This window comes from Aquarana catesbeiana, linkage group LG10 (genome assembly GCF_042186555.1).
Source record: "Aquarana catesbeiana isolate 2022-GZ linkage group LG10, ASM4218655v1, whole genome shotgun sequence".
NCBI classification, from domain to species: domain Eukaryota; kingdom Metazoa; phylum Chordata; class Amphibia; order Anura; family Ranidae; genus Aquarana; species Aquarana catesbeiana.
Genome location: NC_133333.1, coordinates 220835946 through 220863267, shown reverse-complemented (window position 1 = coordinate 220863267; position 27322 = coordinate 220835946). Strand labels below are relative to the sequence as shown.

Here is a 27322-nt window from a genome sequence, read left to right as displayed (position 1 = left end):
CAGGGGCTCTTAGGTGAACACTAATAATTACAGCTTTTCTTGCAGTCTCATCATCTTCACCCAATCTTATCCTTGTTCTCTACTCATTCTCTTCTCTTCTTGTCCACTCCTCATTCTGTTCTCTTGTCCTCTACTTTTTCTCTTCTCTCCTGGCTCTTTCATCCTCCATTTCTAATCCTTTCCTCACCCTCACCTCCTCTTGTCTACTTATCCACTTCTCGTTCACTTTACATCCTCTTCTCTTTTGGCAATTTCATCCTCCATTCCTCATCCTCTCCTTGCACTCTCCTCATCCTCTTCCTTCTCTACCGGTGCATAACTCCCTCTGCTTATTCTCACCCTCACCTCATCCTCTCTTCATTCTTTTCTCATTCTCTCCTTATCCTGGACCTCACCTCATCTTCTCTTCACCCTCTCTTCATCTTCTCTTTCCCTCACCTGGCCCTCTCCTCAGCCTATTTTCATCCTCTGCTCATCCTTGGACCCTTCTTACCCTCTCCTAATTTGTTTCTGGTCCTCTCATCCTCTCCTGACCCTCTCGTTGTCTTCTTCTTACCCAGTCCCCATTCACTTTTCGTCTTCACCCTCTCCTAATCCTCTCCCAGTCCTCACTCTCCCCATCCTCTGTGGAATGGTGTTTTGTCGCAACCTGTCAGATTTGATGGACAATATCAGCTCCCTCCATTATGGTGTCACCTCGTTGTCGTCCTGTCCTCTAATTTGCATGATGCAGAGGTTAGAATCTATTCCCATATACCCGTCAGCATGCAGCATCCAATTCCTGCTGTCACTACAAGCAAACTGCCATCCCGTTTATTATGTCCACATATGAGAGCCAATCCAAAATAACAGCAACTCATAAATCTGAATTATTTTGAAAATAAATTGTCAGACTGATACCTGTCTTCCAGATGTCACACAGAGAGAAGAGGCCTCAGAATTAAAGGGACACTTCAGGGAAAGTATGGAAACATTAGAAATAAAACTTCTCCCAGCTACCAATCATATTAACACCTGCCTGGAAGTTTGAATCTGACTGGTAACAAAATATACATAGTAGAAGGAAGATACATGATACAGGATTCAGGCTACAGACATACCCACCAAACATATGAGGAGCTCTCTGGAACATGGCTACAGTGGATTGCACAGAAGTCAAGAATAGGATAAATTGGAAGACAAATTCCATACACATTTGCAGTATTTGCTGGAATGCATTGTTGCTTACTGACTGACTTTGCTTGCATGAATTTGCTTGTTAATTAATTGTTAATGTATTACATTTCAATATTAGATACAAAGTACATGTTCGGCACATACAGCATAGAGAAAGGATCAATACAATGTCTCATAGGATCAGCAATAACAACAGAGGTAGGTAATACATTTATATCAAACAGGGTATTAAAAAGTATAAAATTACTGCAACTGATATACACATTGCAAATACAGATTAACTCTATAATAATGATAGAAACCTACTCAGCAAAATGACTTGAAGATGGGAAAACACACCGCCCCAAGGAAAGGCCCTTCTCCCCTCCACTAGACATGCTGGCTGATACCCAGTTTAGTAAGAAGTAAATGACTGGACACATTTTCTAAGGTCTTTGCAAATGGGAAATCTATCCACACACCAGACAGAGATGGATTACTACATAAAAAAGAGGCTTAGCTTTCTTGATCGTTGGCGTCCCATGAATATTAAGTTTAGCCCTACAGAGAGCCCAGAATACTTCAACTTCATATAGTGGCTCCAATTTATTTAAAATGATAATGACATTTCAGGATGCCAGTAGTTGTTGGTCCCATTCAGTGTGGTATGTTACACCAAGTACACCATGACTTGGACACCAACATTTCACAAAATCTCCCAATTTTACTGACATGGGAGCTCTCAAATGAGCTCATGCCTATTCAGCAGTAGAGCGTCCCTAGAAATAACTCAAATATTCTATAAGAGCCTTGCTTGCAGTTACAACTTGTTATGCTATGTTGGCTTTGTGGTTTCTTTATAATAACTACTGGTAATAAACCTTTGTAAAAGTGATTGTAAAGGCTCGTTTTTTTTGCTATAAAAATAACAAACATGTTATACTTACCTGCTTTGCTGCAGTGGATTTGCACAGAGCAGCCTGGATCCTCCTCTTCTTGGGTCCCTCTTCTGTGATCCTGGCCCCTCCCTCCTGTTAGGTGTCCCCACAGCAAGCAACTTGCTGTGGCGGCACCCTAGTCGAGTCACAGCTCCCTGTGTCCTTTCAGACACGGAGCCTGACCTGGCCCCGCCCTATCTCTCCCATGATTGGCTAGCTGACTTTGATGGACAGCAGCGGGAGCCAATGGTGCTGCTACTGTGCCAATCAGGAAGGAGAATCTCAGACGGCTGAGACATTCGTGGACATCGCTGGACAGAGAGGGACCTCGAGTAAGTATTAAGGGTGCAGGGGAGGCATGCTGCACACAGAAGGCTTTTTATCTTAATACATATGTTTAAAATTTAGAAAAAAGTGAAAAGTCCTAAGGCAAACGCTGCACTATAACAATGAGAAGGAAATTATTTTCTGAAAATGATAAATATCTAAGCAGCTAACATCAAAAAGTCCAGTACGGAAAATTCCAAATAAAGTGCAATATCAAAAAGATGCAGCGCTAATTAAAAACTCATAAGTATATAAATGTGAATATATATAAAAAGGAAAAGAAATACCAAAAAGAAAAAAGTGACAAAAAGAAAAACTAAAGCAAGGTCCCATCAAAGAAAAAGGTCCATAAATCCTTAGAAGATGGTGTCCACAAGATTTAATTTGTAGGGAAATAATCGTGACAATCGTGACAGAGTCCTCAAAGTAAACGAAGTGCATCCAAATCACCACCCAAAGTGTATGAATTGCCTGCTTACCAGAAAGCGATGATCGCCGCAGCAGTCTCGCCCAGCCTAGGGAAGTAAGGTCTCCCTCAACCCTTAAGGATTGTCCGTAACTCCCGCTGTTTACTAGGGGTACTCAGAGACATAAAGCAAAAAAGGCTTCCATAGTGTAGTACGTTGATAAATTCAAATTTATTAAAAGATAAGATTGCACTTACAGAAATGTAGTCATCTATCAGCGGAACAAAATAGTGGGGTAGATTAGCCACAGTTGCGGTATCGCCATTGGTCTCACTCTACTTCCTATATCACGCGCCCATCCGCCATCTAGAAAGAACGAACGTGATGACGTCACCGTCGAGGCTCCACCCGCTTGGGTGATTCAGAGTAAGTACTGGAATCTCCCAAATATTACGAGAGAGAGATAGAGAGGCTTCTCGGGAACTGAAATCACCAAGTTCAGATCCCACGGCGGTAGAAGAACCGCACTGGTGGAAATAGACATCTAACCCCTGCAATAAAAGGTACGCACCAGGAAGTGTGAAACCAGGAGACGCTGAAGAAAACCACCCAGGCTGACACCTGGGCCTCGATGGTACTCAAGGCCCATTCCTTCTATCCCCCTATCAGCAGTGTTGGAAACTGCAGCACCTGGCTCATCACAGCCAGGCCGTTAAAAACAAGCGACTCTAAAAACAGGATGGAAGAACGGTCCTTGGGACAGTAGGTCCTTCCTGAGAGGCAGTCGCAAGGGAAACATTGCCGACCGGGCGCACTCGGTTGGCGTACCCAGAGCACTGGGACCCATCCGGAGCCAATAAAATGACCAGAATCCCCGCAGCCGTGATCCTGCCAAAAAGCCACAGCAGAGGCTGGAGAGGAGGAAGGCACAGAGTAAACGTGGGTCACTAGAGCCACCAGAAGATCCCGTGACCTTGCCAGAAACCTTGGTACCGTGCTGTTGAGCAAGGATGCAAAACAGATCTACCACAGGCGTGCCCCAGCGGAGACAAATACGATGAAACACGGCCCAGCGTGGTTCAAGCCTAACCAACTGAGGTATCCATTTTACAGTATTCTACTCCTGGAAAGCGTATGCCGGAATGAGACACTCTGCCCACTGGAGGACACTGGCAACAGCCAAGGCCGCCAACAGCCTATTTTGGCCCGCCCTGGCGAAAGACATAAGCCACCTCCATTGCCTTGCCCAACTGGATCCGTACCGGGAAGTCGATCCGTCCATGATCCAGAACTCGCATGACGCTCCAAGATATTACTCAGTAGTCCGGATTCCACCAATGTCCAACGGCCCTGAGCAGAGCTCAGTCCTAGGACCTCTCCCCACCCAGACAGACTGGCCTTGGTGGTCACTCTGTTCAATGCAAGAGAAGAAAGGATTTACCACACTGAAGAACCGGAGAGCGAAGCTACCAGACTCTGGTTTCCTGACTCAGCCGAATCCGATTGTCCAGAGACCTTGGGTATTTGTCCCGTTATGCCAGGATCTCCCCGAAGGGAGCTTGTATTGAACTGTACAAATGGAATGGCCTCAAAAAAATAGATAATGTCGGACCCAACACCCACATGCAGATCCACAGAAGAGCCCACCTGCTGGACAGTAAATGAAAAAAAAACGCAGCATGCAACTTTCTTCGGGAGAGGAAACACACTGGCCGGAGCTGAAGCCCGGGTCAGGCTCAGATAATCCAATGATTGGCAGGGCCAAGCAGACTTCTGATAGTATAGACTCCAACTGAAATCAGTCAAGTTTTGTATAAGAACTACGTTGCTCCGAGGAGTAGTCGAGGAGTCGGAGAAGATCGCCCAGGCAGCCCAGAATCGCAAACCCCCATCGACGTAACCACGCCAGATCCGGGGCCAACACCTCGTGAACACCCGAGGAGTGGTGGCCAGACCCAAAGGGGCAACACCACATGCTCATAATGCTCCACACCCACAGCAAAAACCAAGGAAGTGCTGGATTCGGGCATATAACAGAATGTATAAGTAGCATTCGTGATGTCTATAGAAGTCAGAAAATCCCCATGATGAAGGAGTGCCACCGCTGTGTGGACGGACTCCATCCTGAACTACTGTACCCCCACAAGGCAGGCCAGGGCCTTGAGGTCCAGAATTAGATGTACCATGCCCTCCATCCTGTAGACCATGAACAGGTTTGAATAAAACCCCAGAAACCGTTCTCAGCACTGGAACCGGGACCATCACACTCTACAGCAACAGGGCTTGCACAGCCCCCTGCGGAGAACAGCCAGCGGTCTGGCGACAAACGCCCTTGTAAGCCAAAAAACTCTTTGAAGAAACACAGCCGGAAAACTATCTTGTAACCAGACAAGATCAAGACGCGACATGATGCCATTCAGGGTCGCCCCCCAAACTACATGTCTCAGCACCACTGAGGAAACAGAGAGCTCAGCAACTAGGGTAACTGCAGCCAAGCAGCACAGAGGGCAACTGCAGCACCTGGACCAAAAGGTTCACAATGCAGTAAAGACAGGGGGATTCTGCTCCCCCTCCAGGTATGTCAGCTGGACCTTTAGAATCCAGAGATTCCTCTATTGGAACCATGGTTGCCTTGAGCAGCCTAGAGACAGGGGGGTTTACTACTGGTGGAACAGTCCACTACTAAAGGAGGGACTCCCCAAAGGGGTGCCTTACAGCAAGTGTTCTTGGAAACACCCTCCGCTAAAGGATACCGGCCCTCCGCTGCAGCCACCGCTGCATCCCCCATCTTGAAAAGGTTCCTGCAAAGATGCAATAAGTGCGAAAACAAGCGCCCCTCGACCGAGGCCCCACACAAGGAGCACAGACCAAAGCCCCTCCACAGACCCGGGGCCCCTCACAGGGGCACAGACCTGGGTCCCCTTACAGGGGGGCAGACCCGGGGCCCCTCACAGGAAGGACAGCCTCGGGGCCCCTCACAAGGAGTAAAGACCCGGGGCCCATCACAGGGGGCACTGACCTGGGGTCCCTCATAGGGGGCACAGACCCCGGGCCCCTCACAGGTGGCACAGACCCAGGGACCCTTACAGGGGGCACAGACCATGGCCCCTCACAGGCTGCACAAACCGTAGCCCCCCACGGTGGCACCGACTGTGGCCCCCCCACAGGGGGCACCGACCAAGGCCCCTCACAGGGGCACTGACCAAGGCCCCTCACAGGGGCCACAGACCAAAGACCCTCACAGGAGGCGGCCACCAGACCCAGCAAGCCGCAGAAGCCACGGCCCAGCAGGCCGCAAGAGCCGCGGCTGGAGGGACCGGACCGATCCGCCTGTAGGCCACAAGCTGCGGCCTAGATTTCGGGAGTGGCGCAGCCTCCACAGCCAGCCCCGGGGCCCCACACGCGGTACCAGGCCGGTAGACCACAAAGCTGCGGCCTAAATTTTCAGTTGCCCGCCGCAAATGCACGGCCCCTGGACCCCAAACAAACAATGGCTGGCTCCGCCGCCCACTTTGGGGCCACCCCCCCCAGCGCCCGTAGCGCCCAGTCACCTGGACGTGGACGTCCGGTCACTCACCTCCTCGGCCCCAAAAAGCACCTCCTGGGCCCATGGGATACCCCCCCAGTAGCAAACCCAAGGGTGGAAGGGGGGGGCCAGTATGTCCACAAAGCTCCTAGGCCAAAAGCCTGGGCCTCGCCCGGGAAGGAAAGGAGGGAGGGGGGGAGGAGGGATGGAGGAAAACCCCGGAGGGACCGACCACCCCAGGGAGCACCCGCGCCCCCCACCCCTCCAGGGAGGGAGAGACGGGGGGCCCCTTACTTACTGTTCCAGCGAAGTGTGCGGGTGACCCTCCCAGGCAGTTCCTCCTCGCCACCGAAGTAGGGGGGCTGTCGATCATGAGGAACGCTGCGACACAGGCCGAGACCCGGTTGTATGCAACCTCCCGAGACGTTTAACTTGCAGGGCCAGCCCCTGTCCATTGGGGCTATGTTGCGGCTGACCTAGTGTGTAGCTAAGGATCTAAGTATCCAGTCCGTCGCCCAGCCCGGCAGTTGATTGTAGATCTCACCAGAAAAAAATCCAGGAAAAAGAGAAAATAACAAACAAACATTCCCAGGACTAGAGACAACAGCAGGGAACCAGGCCCTTACTCCTGACTAGGCAGAAAAAAAACTGAATACCTAGAGCAGGGAGGGGGTTATATACTGACTGTGGACGGCCCATGGGAGTGGCCAAGTGTTTTTTTTTTTTTTGTTCTGCCAGCACCAGCTCATTCACAAGTAAATATCTTCTAAACGGTGCACATTGAGGAGATATTTACTGTACATTTAGGTAAGGCTTACCTATAGGTAGAAATGTACCATGTGAGTTTATTCCCATTTTAAGCAAATATCAACATTCCTTAATGGGTAGAAGTTGTTTTAGAAGAGGGGGCACTTCTTTGCATGCAGATAACCCTAGGTAACACCCACTGTGATGGTGAGTGAGCCTCATGATTGAAAAAAAAACTCAGTAAATGTAAGGGATGGGCCAGTAAGGCTAAGGAGGAAAGAGCTAGATGAGGCTGGGTGTCCTCCAGACAGGAAATGAGACAGTCATGATCTGTCTTGCTACAGTTTCTAATGCACATTGTGAGAAGCATGCAGTAAAATCCGAGTAAGCAATTTTAGTACAGGGAGGAGCCTGCGTATCTGTGCAAGACTGAAGTGAAGGCTGGAGTTCAGCTTTAAGTGTGAATGTCATCAATCAAGGAATGTATTAATGTATTAATAAGCTGAATACAGAGAGTGCAGAATGACCAGCAGGAAGACTCAGAGCCACAACAAGCAGAAGAAAGAAGGCCGACGGCATAGAGGACACAAAGGAAGAGACGGCTCCATGAAGAAAGAGAGCTGGAGGATGCTGGGCAGCTGAGAAGAGAACACAGAGAAGAGAGACAAAGAGGAAGAAAAGAAGGAAATGCTCACTAAAGAGGCATCGAGAACAGAGACGTCAACGCAAAATGGAAAGTTCAACTACAATGAGATGCCGCGGCGAGGGACCAACTCGAAGTACTAAAGGTGCCGCCACTGACAGACAGGTACATACCAGGCTGGATAATAAGCCCGGGACTCGACAGAGGAAGGACGCGGGATGTGATCATTAGTGGTGGAGACGGACATCTTCAATCAGGAGACAAATCTGCATCTTCACGGGAAATTTACCAACAATATAGAAAACAAACACTGAACTTCCACAGAACTACAACATTGCAAAATACAGACTGAGAATACGCAGCCTCCATCTGTGCCCGAGCCTCACACATAGGCTGACCTCCTTCTGGGGTCGGAAGAAGCGGACAATCTCCCACAATGTCTCTTTCTACAGATGCTACAAAGCGGCAGAATTATTTCATTCGGTCAGTTTGATGTCATTGACAGAGGAGAACTTTGTTAGACGCACACAGTCATTAAGGGACTTTCCCTGATTCAGGACACCCATAATTCCGGAACATGACTTGTCACCGAGGCTGACACTTTAACCTCAGTCTGTGACCTTGTCAGTGAATACCATTTCAATCCTGGAGAAATACTGCAATATATTGATTTATCCCTTAGGATCTACAGATCTACAATGACAATTCAACTAAGCTCCCCTCCCCAGCTTCCTGCTAGGCACATTGATTCCCAATGTGGATATGGTGTAGCTGCACAGCGAGTCACCTATCTTCCAGTGAGTGTGAGCGTCACCCTCTCCCACTGTACACCGACTATTTCCACTGAGGGTGTGTGCTGGTCATCCTGTATACACTGTGGTATATGATGGTTCTACAACAAGGAAAACGACTAATAAATGAGACGTCTCCCCTCCTATAAGACTGAAGCTCTCGCTACATCTAAAGCCGCCAACAGCAAACCAGTCTATGGAATGAAGTCCACTCATAACTGATATCTCAAGTAAACAATGAACAAAATAAAAATGACATGACGAGTAAAATCTAGTGCAGCTGTGCATAGGCTGACCACGTTTCCAAACTGCCATTCAGGGATTTTTGATACCTTTTTGCTTGCTAATTTTTGGGGGCGGGGGGGGGGGGGGGGGTGCCACGCCTTCAGCTCTGAGGAGTTCATGCTTGGATCTGTAGTCCCAGCATGAAACCCCTGAGATCTAAGGGTATGACCCCATAGATTTCATGGGTTCATAAAGGGGCCTTCACTAGTTTGGGAATGCATGGGCCGGGAGGTGTCACATCTTCAGCTCTGAGAGGTTCATGCTGGGACCTGTAGTCCTTCACTTTTGGGGGGTCACATCCCCCAAAAGTGAAAGACTACAAGTGCCAGCGTGAACCCCTGATATCTAAGGATGTGTCCTCCTCCCATCCTCCTAGAGTGTCATGTCATCTGTCACTGTGTCATCTATCCTCTCCGCTGCTGCCAACTTACTCATCTGCTATTCGTCCTCCCTACACTGCAGTCAGTGCCTCATGATGTTCCATCCATCTGCATGCCGCCGGAGAAGATTAAGGAGGGGTGGGTGGAGCTAAGCACTAGGCGCAGAGGAGGAGGAAGTTAAATCCTCCTCCGTTCTGAATGCTGGGGCCTCGGCCCCGCTCTCACTGGACATCACTGGTTGCCAGACGCCAGGTGGCTATCAACCAGTTCAACTAGTTCAGGCAGTGAGCCAGTAGCCGGTGGAACAAGGTAAAATGGGTCTCGGCCAGCCAGGAGGTAACCAGGACCAGTGACAGTGAGTAAAGCGATAATGCGGCGGCCTTTTCAGAGGGCATCAGATCGGACCAGGGGGGAAATTCCAGGACAAGGGCTCAAACCATATAAAGGTCCATGTTAGAGCTGGGCGATTTTCTCAAAAAAAAAATCTGCGATTTAAAAAAATAAAAACTCGATTCACGATTCGAATCGAGTTTTTTTTTGGACACCGCGCCAGTCCTGAGGAGCTGCGGGCAGGAGTTTTTAGGCTGTCTGCCGCGAGCAAGTGTTAAATCTGCGATTAAAAAATAAAACTCGATTCATGACTCGAATCGAGTTTTTTTTTTTTGGACACCGCGCCAGTACTGAGGAGCTGCGGGCAGGAGTTTTTAGGCCTAGTCCGCGGCGTCCGGCCTCGCGGACTAGGTTGAAGCCGCGGCCTCACCTAAAAACTCCTGCCCGCAGCTCCTCAGGACCGGCGCGGTGTCAGCGCCGGTCCTGGGGGGCAGCAGGCAGGAGTTTTTAGGAGAGGCCGCGGCTTTGGCCTAGTCCGCGAGGCCGGACGGCGCGGTGTCAGCGCCGGTCCTGGTGAAAAAAAAAAAATCTAAACCTCTCAACTCGATTCAAGATTCAAATCAATTTTTTCCCCAGCCCTAGCCCATGTTACACTTGTGGTTCTGTTGCTGAAGAGAAGTGAAAATGTGTGCGGAGAATGCCCATCTGCTTGTACGCTGCCTAAAATTAGAAATAATCTTGCTCTTTGTGTGGATGAAGTGGCCTCGCTGCAAAGGTCCAATCACCCTCTGGTGAGTCACAGCTCCAGCACTCTAATCAGTAAAGCTCAGGTTTCCTCTAATTGGACAGCTCCTAGCAGGGGGTTTTGGACTTCTGCAGAGAGACCACTGCTTCCACACATGGAGCAAGGGTCTTTTTCTGCAGCAGGCTAGGTGGAGGTAGGCTTTTACTACTCAGTCAAACAGAAAGAAAAAAAATTTCCAGCTCAATTTACCAGCCAAAAATAACACACTGGATGTTATACTAGGCGCTACACCTGTTAGTAGTAGACTATAGGTTTATAATTGAAACCTAAGGGGCTATGTATAGTGCTCATCTGAATACAATGGCTGATGGGTATACCAGGTGTGACAGGATTCACTTTGGTTGGGGGGTTTGTGGAACTCAGCTTATCTTGGAGAGCTCTGGAGACTCCATGTCCAGCTCCCCTGACCCCTCTTATGTGTAAATCACCCTGCGTCCATTAGGGGCACAGGGTGCCTGAGAACCCCACTATGATCTGTGCTATTTAGACACACTGTACAGCCACACTGGAATGTTGTATATATGTATATATTGTGTGTTGTCTCATGCTGTTGTGGACTCTTTGCTGTGATCGTTTGGGGTGGGGTTATATTCCACTGTTCTATTGTGTCTGTCTGCCTTGGATATTATGGGATGTGTAGGTAGATTAGCTATGAGATTGGTGAGGCGAATTCCTCCAACAGCTCTCCCTGCTGATAAGACTGTTTACTGATGAGAAATTTGAATACACCTGACCTGTGTGCCTATTGTGAGTGGACAGTTTACCTCGCCCTGAATCCAAGAGTGGGGGGGGGGTGTCTCTGAGTTGTATATCTGTGGTAACATGTGCTTGAATAAAGGAGTTTGATGTTGTTGTTCACCCTACACTGAGTTACGGCTGGTGACTGGGTGGGCTAAAGGGCCTTGGATAGTGCTGGTTCTGGACAAAGGAAGCATTTACGGCACTCACACCCCCTTCCTACCCAGGCCATTTTTCAGCTTTCAGCGCTGTCGCAATGTAAATGACAATTGCGCGGTCATGCTACACTGTACCCAAATGAAATTTTTATCACTTTCTTCACACAAATATAGCTTTCTTTTGGTGGTATTTAATTACTGCTGGGTTTTTTATTTTTTAGCCATTCACTGGGAATCTCAGTGTGCTGCTGCTTCTCCACCCCAGTTCTAATGCGGCTGAGAACAGAGGGAATGTGATCACTTAGTAAAAAGGGAAAGGTATTTATAATTTTTTTTTTATATCAATACAAAAATGTTTTGTCTTTCATATCTATTTTAAACTGAATGGGTTGTTTTACAAGGTGACCGTTTACAATCACTTTAACTGATGTCCTGTAAAGTCTTTTAAAGATTCGACTATGGAGAATTTTGGGTACCATTGTTTTTTGTGAGTCCAAGGGTGTGCGCAATTTTAAGACGTGAGATGTTTAGTATCTATTTGACGCAACCCCATCTTCTTTATTTTACCACAAATGGGTATAATATTTTGTTTGTTTAAAATATTTCAGTTTAGTGCATTTTTCCTGAAAACCATAAAAAAAAAAAAAAAACATAAAAAATTACAAATACCACCATTTTTTTTTCCAGGGTCACCGCTTTCCAAAAATGTATCCTTTTTTTTGGGGGGGGGGGGTTACAGTAAGTTCTAGCAAAAAAAAAAAATGCAGATTTTACATGTGTGCAAAAAAATTGCCCCGGTAGGCAAGTTGTTAATGCATCAGAAGAAATCTCAGTCTTGGGTGGACTTTTCCGGTAGGGTAGTAATCTTTCTTTCTTAATGCTGAAAACAGGAGCAACATTCAGAATACTATGATCCCTATATTTGATTTTAAAAATATAATTGTACAGAAATCTTGGTGTATGTGGCACAAGGTAATCACAATGGGAAGAACCATCTTCTGCTGCCTTCACACACATGTGAGACTCTGTCAGTCTGTGTGTTAATACAGAATACAACAGAGAGACACATAGCTATTATCTCACCACAGGTGACCGCAGCGCCAGCTGCCATCTCTGCCTTTGTGAAGAGAAATGGCATCTTCACACATCTTGATACCAAGGTGCAATCCTGCACCACCAAAGAATGTAGCCTGTTAGATCCTCATCCCTTAGAGTAACATGTAAAGATGACTATTCTGTGTATAACACTAGAGTCCACAGAATGGCCGCTAAACCGTGCACAAGACATTCCAGGGAGAAAGACAATGACTACAACGTCTGCATGTGTGTCTATACATAGCAAACTTAACCTGGCACTGCACGTCCCCTACTGCCCTAGAGCAATAGGGCCACCCGAACCTCCCACCATGAATGGTGTAATAAGTCTTCACCGGCACCAACTAAACACAACTCCTGGTCCGGATGATATCTGCTCAAAAAAGGGTAAATTGCTATGGTTTGGGACAAAAATAAAGCAATTACACACAGCACCCCCCCCCCCCCCCCTTTCCCTTCAAAGGGACTCTAGAAGGATGATGCAGCAGCACTCGAGGCGCTACCATGGGACACTTAAAGGGAAAGTGCATCTCTTCCCAGACCTACAAACATATAACTCAACACACATCTCTCCTCAGATCAACAAAGACCCACATACACCTGAGCCAAATGCTAAAACTCATCTCTGCCAAGGCCACCAAACACCTGTTCCAACACACATCTTTTCCCAGACCCACAAACACCCGATTCAACACACATCTCTCCCCAGCTCCACAAACACATAACGCAACACACATCTCTCCCTAGACCCACAAAAATCTGACCCAACACACATCTCTTCCCAGACCCGCAAACACCTGACCCAACGCATCTCTCTTCCCAGACCCGGAAACACCTGACCCAACACACATCTCTTCCCAGACCCACAAACACCTGACCCAACGCACATCTCTTCCCAGACCCGCAAACACCTGACCCAACGCACATCTCTTCCCAGACCCACAAACACCTGACCCAACGCACATCTCTTCCCAGACCCACAAACACCTGACCCAACGCACATCTCTTCCCAGACCCGGAAACACCTGACCCAACGCACATCTCTTCCCAGACCCGGAAACACCTGACCCAACGCACATCTCTTCCCAGACCCGGAAACACCTGACCCAACACACATCTTTTCCCAGACCCGCAAACACCTGACCCAACGCACATCTCTGTCCAGACCCACAAACACCTGACCCAACACACATCTCTCCCCAGACCCACAATCACCTGACCCAACACACATCTCTCCCCAGACCCACAAACACCTGACCCAGTATACATCTCTCCACAGCCCCACAAACACATAACGCAACACACATCTCTCCTTAGACCCACAAACACCTGACCCAACACACATCTCTCCCCAGACCCACAAACACCTGACCCAACACACATCTCTCCCCAGACCCACAAACACCTGACCCAGTATACATCTCTCCACAGTCCCACAAACACATAACGCAACACACATCTCTCCCCAGACCCACAAACACCTGACCCAGTATACATCTCTCCACAGCCCCACAAACACATAACGCAACACACATCTCTCCCTAGACCCACAAAAACCTGACCAAACACACATCTCTTCCCAGACCCATAAAAACCTGACTCAACACACATCTCTTCCCAGACCTACAAACACCTAACGCAACACACATCTCTCCCTAGACCCACAAACACCTGACCCAACACACATCTCTCCCCAGACCCACAAACACCTGACCCAACACACATCTCTCCATAGACCCACAAACACCTGACCCAACGCACATCTCTCCCCAGACCCACAAACACCTGACCCAACACACATCTCTCCCCAGACCCACAAACACCTGACCCAACACACATCTCTCCATAGACCCACAAACACCTGACCCAACGCACATCTCTCCCCAGACCCACAAACACCTGACCCAACACACATCTCTCCCCAGACCCACAAACACCTGACCCAACACACATCTCTCCATAGACCCACAAACACCTGACCCAACACACATCTCTCCCCAGACCCACAAACACCTGACCCAACACACATCTCTCCCCAGACCCACAAACACCTAACGCAACACACATCTCTCCCTAGACCCACAAAAACCTGACCCAACACACATCTCTCCCCAGACCCACAAACACCTGACCCAACACACATCTCTCCCCAGACCCACAAACACCTGATCCAACACACATCTCTCCCCAGACCCACAAACACCTGACCCAACACACATCTCTCCCCAGACCCACAAACACCTGACCCAACACACATCTCTCCCCAGACCCACAAACACCTGACCCAACACACATCTCTCCCCAGACCCACAAACACCTGACCCAACACACATCTCTTTCTAGACCCGCAAATACCTGACCCAATACACACCTCTGCCCAGACATACAAACACCCGACCCAATACACATCTTTGTCCAGACCTACTAACAATGAACCCAGCACAAGTCTCTCTCTATACCTACAAACTCCTGAACCAACACACATCTCCAATCAGACCTACAAATGCCTAACTCCACACATTTAACCCAGAACAAATCTCTCTCTATAGCTACAAACAGCAAAGCCAACACACATCTCTCCTTTAAACTCCTGAGCAATAGGCATTTTTCTCCAGATCTACAAACACCTGACCCAAAACATATCTCTCTCTCTCCAGAATTAGTATGTTGCTTACAATCCTGAATCAAATAACACCAGCATTTTAAAAGCTATCCTCAGGGTTTAAGCTGGCTATGTTTTTTGTTCCCTCTCACTCAATTACAGGTGACATAATTGGTAGATTTCTCAGTAAGAGAGATTTTAATCAATTATAATCATTTGTTCTAACCCATTGCCGACATGTACTTTAATTAAGAGACCCGAATATTGCAAGTGAAGCAACTGTGAAAAAAGTTCAATCTTGTGTTTTAAAGCAGTTAATATCAGACATTCTCTACGCTAAAGGACTAAAAAAAATTATACAGAAGAGCTTTTTAGGTAAATAAAATTCCATATAATCCACTACTGAACAATTTTGTAATGGAAACCCGCTAAGGTCTTTTGAAGAGTTACACCAGAAATATTACTTTCCTAATACTTATACATTTATCTCTGCCTTAGGTATATCCTGCATTCTATACCAAAGGAAAAAGCACTTGTACCTAAAGGCCTTGGGGTTGATTTACTAAAGGCAAATACACAGTGAACTTTACAAAGGGCAGTTGCACTCTTCAAGTGCAGTTGCTCCAGAGCTTAGTAAATGAGGCAAAGCTTTACTTTGCAAAGAATACCCAATCACATGCTAGGAAAATTTTAATAAAAAGCATTTATGCTGGCACATGATTGGATGATGGAAGTCAGCAGGGCTTCTGCTCATTTACTAAGCTCTGGAGCAACTGGACTTTGCAAAGTGCACAGTCTATTTGCCATTAGTAAATCAACCCCATTATCTCCTACTACAAAGTACAACTTAAAGTGGAACTTTACCTATAACAACTTGATAAAAAATAATGTTCTTTAACAAGGCACATACATTCCACATTAATAAATATGCTATCAAAATTAGTGTGTGCTGTAAATTGCCTCCAGCATCACTCCTGTTTCTTCTTGCCAGAGGCTGCTGTAAACAGTTACATTCCTAGAATGCCAGGATTTCTAACTGTCACATTTGTCCTCAACCAAACTCTCAAACCATCTAATAAGGGTTGGTGTCATAACCGATCACTTGTGCATCACCATGGCGGTTGCAGGTCAAATTAAAGCAGCGTCCTTGGCTGTTATGCTCCGTTCACATCCAGGCGTTGTTATTTTACAGGCATTTTTGCAGCTTTTTTGTACAGGCATTTTCAAGGTTAAAAGGTCACTAATGTAAAAGCAGTAAAACACCTGTAATCTGCCAAAAAAGAAGCTCATGTACTTTTTTAAGCGATGGGCGTTTTGCTTTATGCGACATAACGCTCAAATGTTAACAGGGGCCATTGCAATTAATAGGATTGGTCTTTTCGGGGTGTTTTTAGAGCTGAGGCTTAGAGCAGAAAAATTTCCAAAAACGCCTGGGTGTGAAGGGAGTCATAGTGATAGGAGGCTTTAATTCCACTTTAAGTCTGTCAGCAGATCGACCTCTACAAACTCAACAGTGCCTAAAAATAGAGAGCAACTGAGCATGTGCAGAGCAGGGTGAGACAATGGGGTTGATTTACTAAAGGCCAATAGACTGTGCACCTTGGAAAGTGCAATTGCACTCTGCAAGTGCAGTTGCTCCAGAGCTTAGTAAATGAGGTAAAGCTTCACTTTGCAAAGAATACCCAATCACATGCAAGGAAAATAAAAAAACAGTATTTTTGCTTGCACTTGATTGGTTGATGAAAGCCAGCTGAGTCTCTGCTCATTTACTAAACTCTGGAGCAACTGCTCTTGCCATGTGCAACTGCACTTTCCAAAGTGCACAGTCTTTTTGCCTTTAGTAAATCAACCCCAGTGTATTACCGGCTTTTAAGCAGTACAGGCACTTATTTTTCATGTTTTACATTGCTTTACTTGCAAAAAGTGCCAGCCTGAAGTCATCTAGCAGGACTTAATATTCTGACTAAAGTTCCACCTTAAACACCAAAAGAGCATCATTTATTTCTACTGTATTTTACCCAATCCTTTGCAGCAGGTTACATTCTGTCCCTTACAATTATCTAGATGTATAATGCTTTGGGAGCCCTCCCTTACTCCACCGCTGTTATTTTACTCCACAAAAGCTAGAAAAGATCTTCTGCAATTACTCCTCCTTGTACTGAAAAGAATATGGCCACCTGGACACTCTTTTTCAAATCTGGTGGTCCTATGCACAAATAGTCCCCTTCTCTCATTTCCTTGGTCATACAACTGCAAATCTAGCCAGACCCAGCCTTGGTCCTACTCCATCATAGCATTGAACATGGTCCTCATAACTTTCAGACTTTTCTCACACACTGGGGGTTATTTACTAAAGGCAAATCCACTTTGCACTGAAAGTGCACTTGGAAGTGCAGTCGCTGTAGATCCGAGGGGGACATGCAAGGAAAATGAAAAACAGCATTTTAGCTTGCACATGATTGGAGGATAAAATCAGCAGAGCTTCCACTCATTTCAGATCTACCCCTTAGATTTAGAGCGACTGCACTTCCAAGTGCACTTGCAGTGCAAAGTGGATTTGCCTTTCATAAATAACCCCCACTGTTTCATTGCTGCTAGGAAGAACAATGGTGCAGCCTGGAAACCGAAAGATTCCCCAGATGAGATACAGTTTCTGCCCTTAATGATGAAGCACAATTAGAACTTCTGTTCACAATTAAAAATGGTAAATACGAGTGTTTTGTCAGCAATTGAACAGATGGCTTGTGCACCATAGCTGTACGGTCCAAACTCAAAGATTATCATAGAGGTGTCGTCCCTAATTGTTTAATATATTAATGATTCCATATTTCATGTTAATATCTATTAATTACTGTACATTAATAGCAAACCTAATAGTCATCAGAGACAGATGCGTAACTTAAACACTCATTCAGAGTAAGGAATACAGTATATAACCTCTGCCGATCTATACATTTTGAACCATTGAATCTGATGCTTTTTCTTTTTGTTATATTGAAGTTATGTTAGTGACCATACCAGATGTGATTACTAACAATTAGGATGTATGCTTGTATATTCTGTTGGGAACTTTCCATCGTTAAAGTGTCAAATTTGAAAAGTCTTTCAGTGATAAAAATACAATAAAATCCAAAGAAAAATTAGAAGAATTTGTGGAATTCTGGATGGAGTACTACTGGAGAACAGAGGTCCATTTTTTTCTAGATAGTTGAAAAAGTATCATATCCTTTAAAACTGAACATCTATGTATCATTTCCACTGTATTTTTCCATCTGTGTCAGTCTTGCGTTGACTAATGTGAAATGTAAAAACCATCCTCTGGTATGTAGCTGAGCCCTGAGGCTGCGGCAGAAAGTGCGATTTCCATTACCATGAAATTCAGTTTCTTCCTGGCTGTGGTTATTTTGCTGTATGGGGAGTCTGAGAAGGGCAGTGGTCAGTAAGGTGTTAAATGTCTTTTTATTATAATCTCATACATGTTAATATATGATCAAACATCCTCTGTTATTGATTATAGTGCCACAATCATGCATATTTATTGTGTAACTTTGCTGTCGGTGCCCTCCGTCAGAGATGATGTAATGAGCGTAGGATGGAGCAGCAATAGCACAATCAGCACTCTTACATTTAGTTCCTACCAATGATCTTTATGGGGTGTTCTGATGGTACGTCACCTGGGATTAATTGAATGATAAATGTTTCCTTTGCAGTAAACCAAAATAAATGTGTTTAAATGAGGTCCATCTTGTGCTAACGAACGATTAAAAATCCTCATTGGATGTTGAGGCCAAAGCCTGGCCAACAACAGCTGTTGGTGGAAATAGAGGGAATGCTGGGAAAAGAGCAACCTTCTTATCTCCTAGAAAAGAAAACTATGGGGTTGATTTATTAAAGGCAAATAGACTGTGCATTTGCAAAGTGCAGATGCTCCAGAGATTAGTAAATGAGGTAAAGCTCCACTTTGCAAAAAGCACCCAATCATGTGCAAGAAAAAAAAAAATTGTTTGTACATGATTGGATGATGGAAGACAGCTGAGCTTTTGCTCATTTACTAAGCTCTGGAGAAACTGCTGTTGCAGTGTGCAACTGCACTTGGCAAAGTTCTCAGTCTGTTTGCCTTTAGTAAATCAACCCTAACGCTCACCATACACATTACAACTTAAGCTGGCCATAGATGGTTCGAACCTCAGCCAGTTCAGTTTCAAACTATGTTTCAAGTTCAGTTTCAAACTATGGATGGACAGGCTGAATGTACCCAAGTTGATCGATAAAGCAACAATCTGCCTGTCGGATTTTACATGCGATTATTGCTAGTGGCCAACAGCTCCTCCCTCGTCGGGAGGACACAATGGCTCTGCTGGAGGGATTACTCCATAAACACCGAGGCCTCGTGCACACTGGACATTATAAAAAAAAACGTCAGTAGCTTTAGCTGTAGAATGTCGCGTTAAAAACACAAGTTTTGCCGTGTTTTGCAGCGTTTTGTTTTTGCACTAGCGTTTTTTTTTTAGCATTTGCATTTTCTAGCAAAACTATACTCCCACAAAAGCTTATGGTTCAAATCTGCTGAAAAACTCCTCCTTAAACCCATTAGTTCTGGGGGGTTTTTCCAGCCAGAAAACGCCCCTGGAGAAAAAAACTCTGATAAAAGCCTTTGTGCGCATGGACAAGCTGGGGAGTTTACTGGCTGCAGAAGAAAATGCCTGAAGCCAAAACAGCAGCTGTAAAAACGTCCAGTGTGCATGAGGCCTAACTGATGGGGGAATCGAGCGATTTTCTTTCCAGCAAATTGTGGTTTTAGTAGAAATAAAGCAGATTGCGTGATCAGTTTGTAGTGTGAGTGATAACCCTGACACACATCCTATTGGACTAGAAGCCTGCAGTCACTTCATAAAGTACAGAAAAGCCTGCGGGGCAGAGGGACACAATCCCAGAATTCCCAGCATGATATCAAAATGAAATAAATCCCCTCATTTCTCTTTCAATAAAATATCCAAATTTTCCCACCTTTCCGACTCTCTATAGATGAAGCCCCACAGCCTGCTATCAGCAAACACCAGCAATGACAGAGGCCAAGCCAAGACTAAAAGGCAGCTCAGCCAGCTGCCAGTATAGACAGCTCAGAACTGATGTTTACAGCATGTGTGACTGCAGAGGAAGAGAGGCTCCGGGCAACTCCAGAGGAAAGAGAGTACACAGCATCCTCATACCTGTACATCCCTATAGACACCATACACCCCTGAATATCTCCATACATCCCTGAACATCTCCATACACCCCTGAACATCTCTACACATCCCTGAACATCTCCATACATCCCTGAACATCTCCATACAGCCCTGAATATCTCCATACATCCCTGAACATCTCCATACACCCCTGAACACCTCCACACATCCCTGAACATCTCCATACATCCCTGACCATCTCCATACATCCCTGAACATCTTCATACATCCCTGAACATCTTCATACATCCCTGAACATCTCCATACATCCCTGACCATCTCCATACACCCCTGAACATCACCATACACCCCTGAACACCTCCATACATCCCTGAACATCTCCATACATCCCTGACCATCTCCATACACCCCTGAACATCACCATACACCCCTGAACACCTCCATAGATCCCTGAACATCTCCATACATCCCTGAACATCTCCATACACCCCTGAACATCTTCACACATCCCTGAACATCACCATACACCCCTGAACACCTCCATACATCCCTGAACATCTCCATACATCCCTGAACATCTCCATACATCCCTGAACATCTCCATACACCCCTGAACATCTTCACACATCCCTGAACATCACCATACACCCCTGAACACCTCCATACATCCCTGAACATCTCCATACATCCCTGAACATCTCCATACACCCCTGAACATCTCCATACACCCCTGAACATCTCCATACATCCCTGAACACCTCCATACATCCCTGAACATCTCCATACACCCCTGAACATCTCCACACATCCCTGAACATCACCATACACCCCTGAACACCTCCATACATCCCTGAACATCTCCATACATCCCTGAACATCTCCATACATCCCTGAACATCTCCATACACCCCTGAACATCTCCATACATCCCTGAACACCTCCATACATCCCTGAACATCTCCATACACCCCTGAACATCTCCATACATCCCTGAACATCTCCATACACCCCTGAACATCTCCATACATCCCCAAACATCTCCATACATCCCTGAACATCTCCATACATCCCCAAACATCTCCATACATCCCTGAACACCCCCATACATCCATAAAAATCTCCATACATCCCTGAACATCTCCATACATCCCTGAACATCTCCATATATCCCTGAACATCTCCATACACCCCTGAACATCTCCATACACCCCTGAACATCTCCATACATCCCTGAACATCTCCATACACCCCTGAACATCTCCATACATCCCCAAACATCTCCATACATCCCTGAACATCTCCATACATCCCCAAACATCTCCATACATCCCTGAACACCCCCATACATCCATAAAAATCTCCATATATCCCTGAACATCTCCATATATCCCTGAACATCTCCATACACCCCTGAACATCTCCATACATCCCTGAACACCTCCATACACCCCTGAACATCTCCACACATCCCTGAACATCTCCATACAGCCCTGAACATCTCCTTACATCCCTGAACACCTCCATACATCCCTGAACACCTCCATACACCCCTGAACATCTCCACACATCCCTGAACATCTCCATACATCCCTGAACATCTCCATACACCCCTGAACATCTCCACACATCCCTGAACATCTCCATACAGCCCTGAACATCTCCATACATCCCTGAACACCTCCATACATCCCTGAACATCTCCATACAGCAATGAGCACCTCCATACACCCCTGAACACCTCCATACATCCCTGACCATCTCCATACATCCCTGACCATCTCCATACATCCCTGAACACCCCCATACATCCCTGAACATCTCCATACATCCCTGAACACCTTTATACATCCCTGAACATCTCCATACATCCCTGAACACCTCCATAGATCCCTGAACATCTCCATACATACCTGAACACCCCTATGCATCCAGAAAAATCTCCATACATCCCTGAACATCTCCATACATACCTGAACACCCCTATGCATCCATAAAAATCTCCATATATCCCTGAACATCTCCATACATCCCTGAACAGCTCCATACATCCCCAAACACCCCCATTAATCTGTAAACATCTCTATGCATCCCCAAACATCTCCATACATCCCTGAACACCTCCATACATCTCTGAACATCTCCATACATCCCTGAACACCCCCATATATCCGTAACATCTCTATACATCCCCAAACACCTCTATAAATCCCTGAACATCTCCATACACCCCTGAACACCTCCATACATTCCTTGACAATCCCATGCATCCCCGTGGAGTCTCATACATTATTATACAGCCTCATACATCCCTGTAAAGTTCCATACATTCTCATACACCCCTACACATTCCCTACAGTCCCATATACTCCTAAAATACAAATACATCTCCATACCTCCCCATATAGTCCCATACATCCCTGTACAGTTCCATACATCCTCATACATCCCTATACATCCCCTACAGTCCCATATACTCCTAAGAATCCCAATACATCCTCATACATCTCCATACATCCCCAGATAGTCCCATACATCCCTGTACAGTTTCACACATCCTAATACATCCCCTACAGTCCCTTGTACTCCAGAAAATTCCAATACATCCTCATACATCCCCAGATAGTCCCATTTATCCCAGTACAGTTCCACACATCCTAATACATCCCTACACTTCCCCCTACAGTCCCATATACACCTAAACATCCCAATATATCCCCATAAATGCTCATACAGTCCCATATATCCCTGTACAGGTCTGTACATAAACATCCCTATGCATTCCCATCAATTCCTGTACCATCAAATATATCCTCTTACATTCCTACACATCCCCTACAGTCCCATATACCCCTAAACATCCCAATAGATCCCCATACATCCTGTGTACAGTTCCATACATTCCTATAAACCTCATAAATCCGTATACATCCTATACAGTCACATATTTCACTATACATCTCTGTGCATCTTCATACAATCCTATACATCTGTGTACATTCCTATAAATACCTTCACATCCTTTACAGCCACATACATCTTCATAGGTACCATACAGTCCCATACCTCCTCTAAAGAAGTCCCATACAACCATTTACAATCCCCATTTTTGTGCATCCCCATATTCCCTTACATATCCCAACCAGTCCCATACACTCCCCTGCATCTCTGTACATCCCTATACACCTCTGTTTATCCTCGTTCAATCCCATACATCCCTTTACATCCTGTACATCCTTACACATTCCCCACAGTCCCATTCAATCCTATACACCCCCATACATCCCTGTACGGATCCATATATCTCATACTACTCTATACATCTCCTTCAGTCCCAACTACATCCCCGTATACCTTCATACATTCCCGTTACCAGATACACACAACGCTGGCCTGCAGCACAGCAAACTTGGCTATTTGTTCTGCAGCACTGTTCATTGAAGTGTAAATAGAACAAGCCGGTCTCCAATCATCTGTATTGTGCAGGAAAGGTTAGAAGCACAATTACACGATGGCCCCGGCGGAACATCCTCATTACAGAGCACAGCCGCTGACCCCAGGGGCTGACACTTCACATCTGCCATTCATCCCATTCCGAAGAGGGTAAGGGTAATTAATGAGGGAAGAGGGTCATTATTCCGGGGAGGAACAAGCTCCAGTCACAGCAGGGAGAGGGACAGAAGAGGCAGAGACAGTGTGACGATGGAACGGGCTTCTCCACTCCATAATGTGAGGCTGATCTCTATATATAGATGGGAGCTTTATGGAAGAAAGGCAAAGCACAACGATAATCCGAGACACACAGACCGAGATATGACTGGGGAGGGAGAGATATGAAATAAGAGAGAGAGAGAGAGAGAAATACCAGACAGAGATAGGAGATGGAAAAAGAGATAGAAGAGAGATAGATATGAAATAAAGAGCGAGAGATAGAAGAGAGATACAGGATGGAGAAAGAGAGATAGAGGAGTAATAGAGAGAGAGAGAGAGAGAGAGAGAGAGAGAGAGAGAGAGAGAGAGAGAGAGAAAGAGCAGGGGATACGAGATTGAGATAGAAAGACAGACAGATAAGCTTTCGATATTAGACATATAATTTAAAAATGATTCACTTGATATATAATAAAGTATATACGCACATACACATTTATTTTATGTTGTGACACACTGCTATCTTCATGGACACGTTCCTAATTTCAAGGTATGCAGGAACCCAGCGGTATTTCTTTGTGAAGTTTTCCTATATACTCCACATGATAAATTTCCAAAGGACAGAAGACACACACAGACTTAGATAATAAATGGACACATTTGGTCCAGGAGGACTCTTCCACCATCTATACATCACGCAGGGCTTTGTCCATTTCCGACTCCATGTAAAGGGCACACACCGGATATAGGGACAGGTGGCAGCAAACAGGTTTTAGCATGGGGAGGGGTGACTTCTGTACTGCCCCAGGAGATAACTTTTATGCCCTTTATTCTACCCCATCAGAAACATGTAATATACAATAGTCATTACACCGAGTGCCCAGTCTGTGTGATATACAGGTGGCTGGGGACGCACAGGCCGCCACACATAGACGGGGAGTGGAAGTGACAAGAGGCAAATGATGAGTTAAGCAGCCTCAGGAGAAGAGTAACTTGTAGCTGCGGCTTATTACAGCACAGCAGCAGCATGGCACATGTAATACGCCCTGTGTGTGGAGCTGGCAGAGGGGACGAGGACAGGTGACACATTACACAGAAATATGGCACATGTAATACGCCCCATGTACACTGTATGCAAAGCTGGCAGGGGACAGGTGGCACATCACCTGAACTTCTGCACAATCCCCTGAGCTGAGCAACTTTCCCCTGTGTCCCAATCTCCCCATATACATCATACATAGAATAGTGTACTGTGCACGGCAATCATACCATCTAAGGAAATGAAGGGGTCCTACCTGAGGATGGCGCTCTCTCCTTGCCGCACCGTCACGTTGTCCATGGCTTTGGAAAATCCAGCATCCCCGCTGCGGACTGGCACTCCTGCGGGCACAAGAAACAGCAGCCTGAGACCCAGGGCAAGTAGCCACCTCCAGCAGGGGGCAACCCCCATTGTGAGAGCACAGAAAGCGCAAACACTGACTGACTGGCTGCCCCCCCTCTGCTACATGTCCACAGCCTGGCACCAGCACAGGGGCACACAGCCTGGCACTGTGTATAGAGGAGAGAGTACTGTGCGTGATACAGTCTGCGAGCGGCTGCCTCCCTCCCTCTTCCCTCCTTCCTTCCTCCCTCCATCACATCTCCTCCTCCTCCCTCTGCTCACCTGCAGCCTGGACCACACAGCTTCCCAGGAGCTCAGGATCCACTCTGCCACCGGCTCTCTCCAATCTAGACGGCTTCAGAGGACCACCACTCCCATCAGACACACTACCATCTCCCAGCATTCTTACACAAGGCACCAGGCTCAGCTCCACTCAGTCAGATTAGCAGCTCCCAGCATTTCCACATGTCACTGGCAGCACAGACATCAGTGCAGCACAATCCCAGCTGCACCATCTCCGACCGCACTCAGCCAGCAACCATCACAGAAGCTGTACATCAGAGGAGCTGCCACGGCACTCACAAGCAGCAGAGCACTGGGGTAGCAGCTGTCCCACCACGCTCACTCTGCACCTGGCACTCTGTGGGTCTTCGCTGGGCTACTTCACACACTCCTACCAGGCCCTTGTCACTCACTCCCACTCCAAGAGATTCTGCAGCATCAGTCACACCTGTGCTATTGTGTTTGCACACCTGAATGTTACACACCTGTGCAGTGGTTTGTGTATGATTGATGATGCTGGAAATGTATTCCTGTGGAAAGTGTGAGGTTGGATATGGGCACATGATGGCACACAGCTACTTGTCTCTGGGAAGACATAGCGACCTTAACTCTTTCCTATTAATACCAATGGCAAGATGTCTAATTTAGGACTCAGCACGCTGCGCACACACTGGACGCAAGAGGACCCAGGCCTGACTGCTGGACATTTTATTACCACCGTCACATATAAGGATAAAGAATGCGGGAAAACTAACCCCAGAAAAGAAAGTGCTAGCAAATGTATATGTAAGAAACGTCCTACTCTACTAGGCACTGGGCGCGCTGTATGGCGTATACTGCAATAATGAATGCAACTTGTAATATCTTAGCTGTCGGATTACATTTCATCCCCGCTGAGTCTGCAGACAGTTCCCTGAATCCGAACACAGCCACAAGGCAACTCAAGGGATAACGAAGAAGGGCGGTAACCCATAGCAACCAATCAAAATGGCCTTTGCTGCAGTCAGAAATGTAACAAGCACCAGTTGCTATTAGTTACAGCACTTCCAGCGGCATACTTCTTTTGTGCTGATTCCATTGGAGCAAAGAAAGGGGCGATGGTTAAGGAATAGAAGCAGTGTCCTTACTGGCTGTAAAAGGTCACAGCAGGAATTTTATTCACTGAAGGACATCTTGGGCTTTGGTACACGAGGAGTTAACAGCTGTGTATTGTGCTCAGCATAAATACTTCTTATCAGTCTGAAATCTGCAAAAACAGAATCAGAGCCATTATAATACTTTTATCTTCTAAGAGCAATTGTCCCTCCAAATCTTTCCCTATTACACCCCCCCCACACCCCCCAAGCTTCCGCAAGTCTACCCCTTTCCTCTTCTCTGATTCCCCCAGATCTTCTCATATTTTCCCTAAATCTACCACAACTCCCCCCCCCACCCAAATCTCTTCCTGTTCCCTCAGACCCCCCCCCAATCTTCTCCATACCTCCCTCCAGATCTTTCTATATTTCCCCCTAAATCTCTTCCGCTTCCCTCAGTTTTTTCCTAACCCCACCCTCAGTCTTCTCTGATTTCCCCCTTGAATCTCCTACTATCCTCCCTTATTTTCTGCTATTCCCCTAAATTTTCTCCTCTTTCCTCTGAGTTTCCTATATCCCCCTGAATTATCCTTGGTTCCCCACATTTCTCCTTACTCCCTTATGCCTTGTACACAGGATCAGATAATCGGATAATAAAAATCGCTTTCGGATCGATCGCGCGATAGTCTGATCATTAGTACACAGCTTTCGACAGCCGAACGCGACAGTTCGTCCAACAATATTCGAAAGGACAAACACGAAAACTTTGCTCGGATGATAGCCCAGCGAACGACAATCGTATAATCAGTACAGTATGTGTCCGCT

General features: G+C 46.4%; 1 protein-coding gene across 12 annotated transcripts in view; it reads right to left on the bottom strand.

Moving 5' to 3' along the window:
* Positions 1–27322, bottom strand: part of NTM (neurotrimin) — a 1068699-nt gene that overhangs the window by 428411 nt on the left and 612966 nt on the right. For 3 of the 12 annotated variants that reach the window (XM_073603337.1, XM_073603342.1, XM_073603338.1), the window contains exon 2: positions 25057–25141. In XM_073603337.1, the coding sequence (XP_073459438.1) occupies positions 25057–25141 (85 nt within the window). Of the gene's footprint in view, positions 1–25056; positions 25374–25424; positions 25720–27322 lie in introns of those variants that run through there. The other 9 variants (XM_073603330.1, XM_073603332.1, XM_073603335.1 and 6 more) reach the window with 6 other exon arrangements.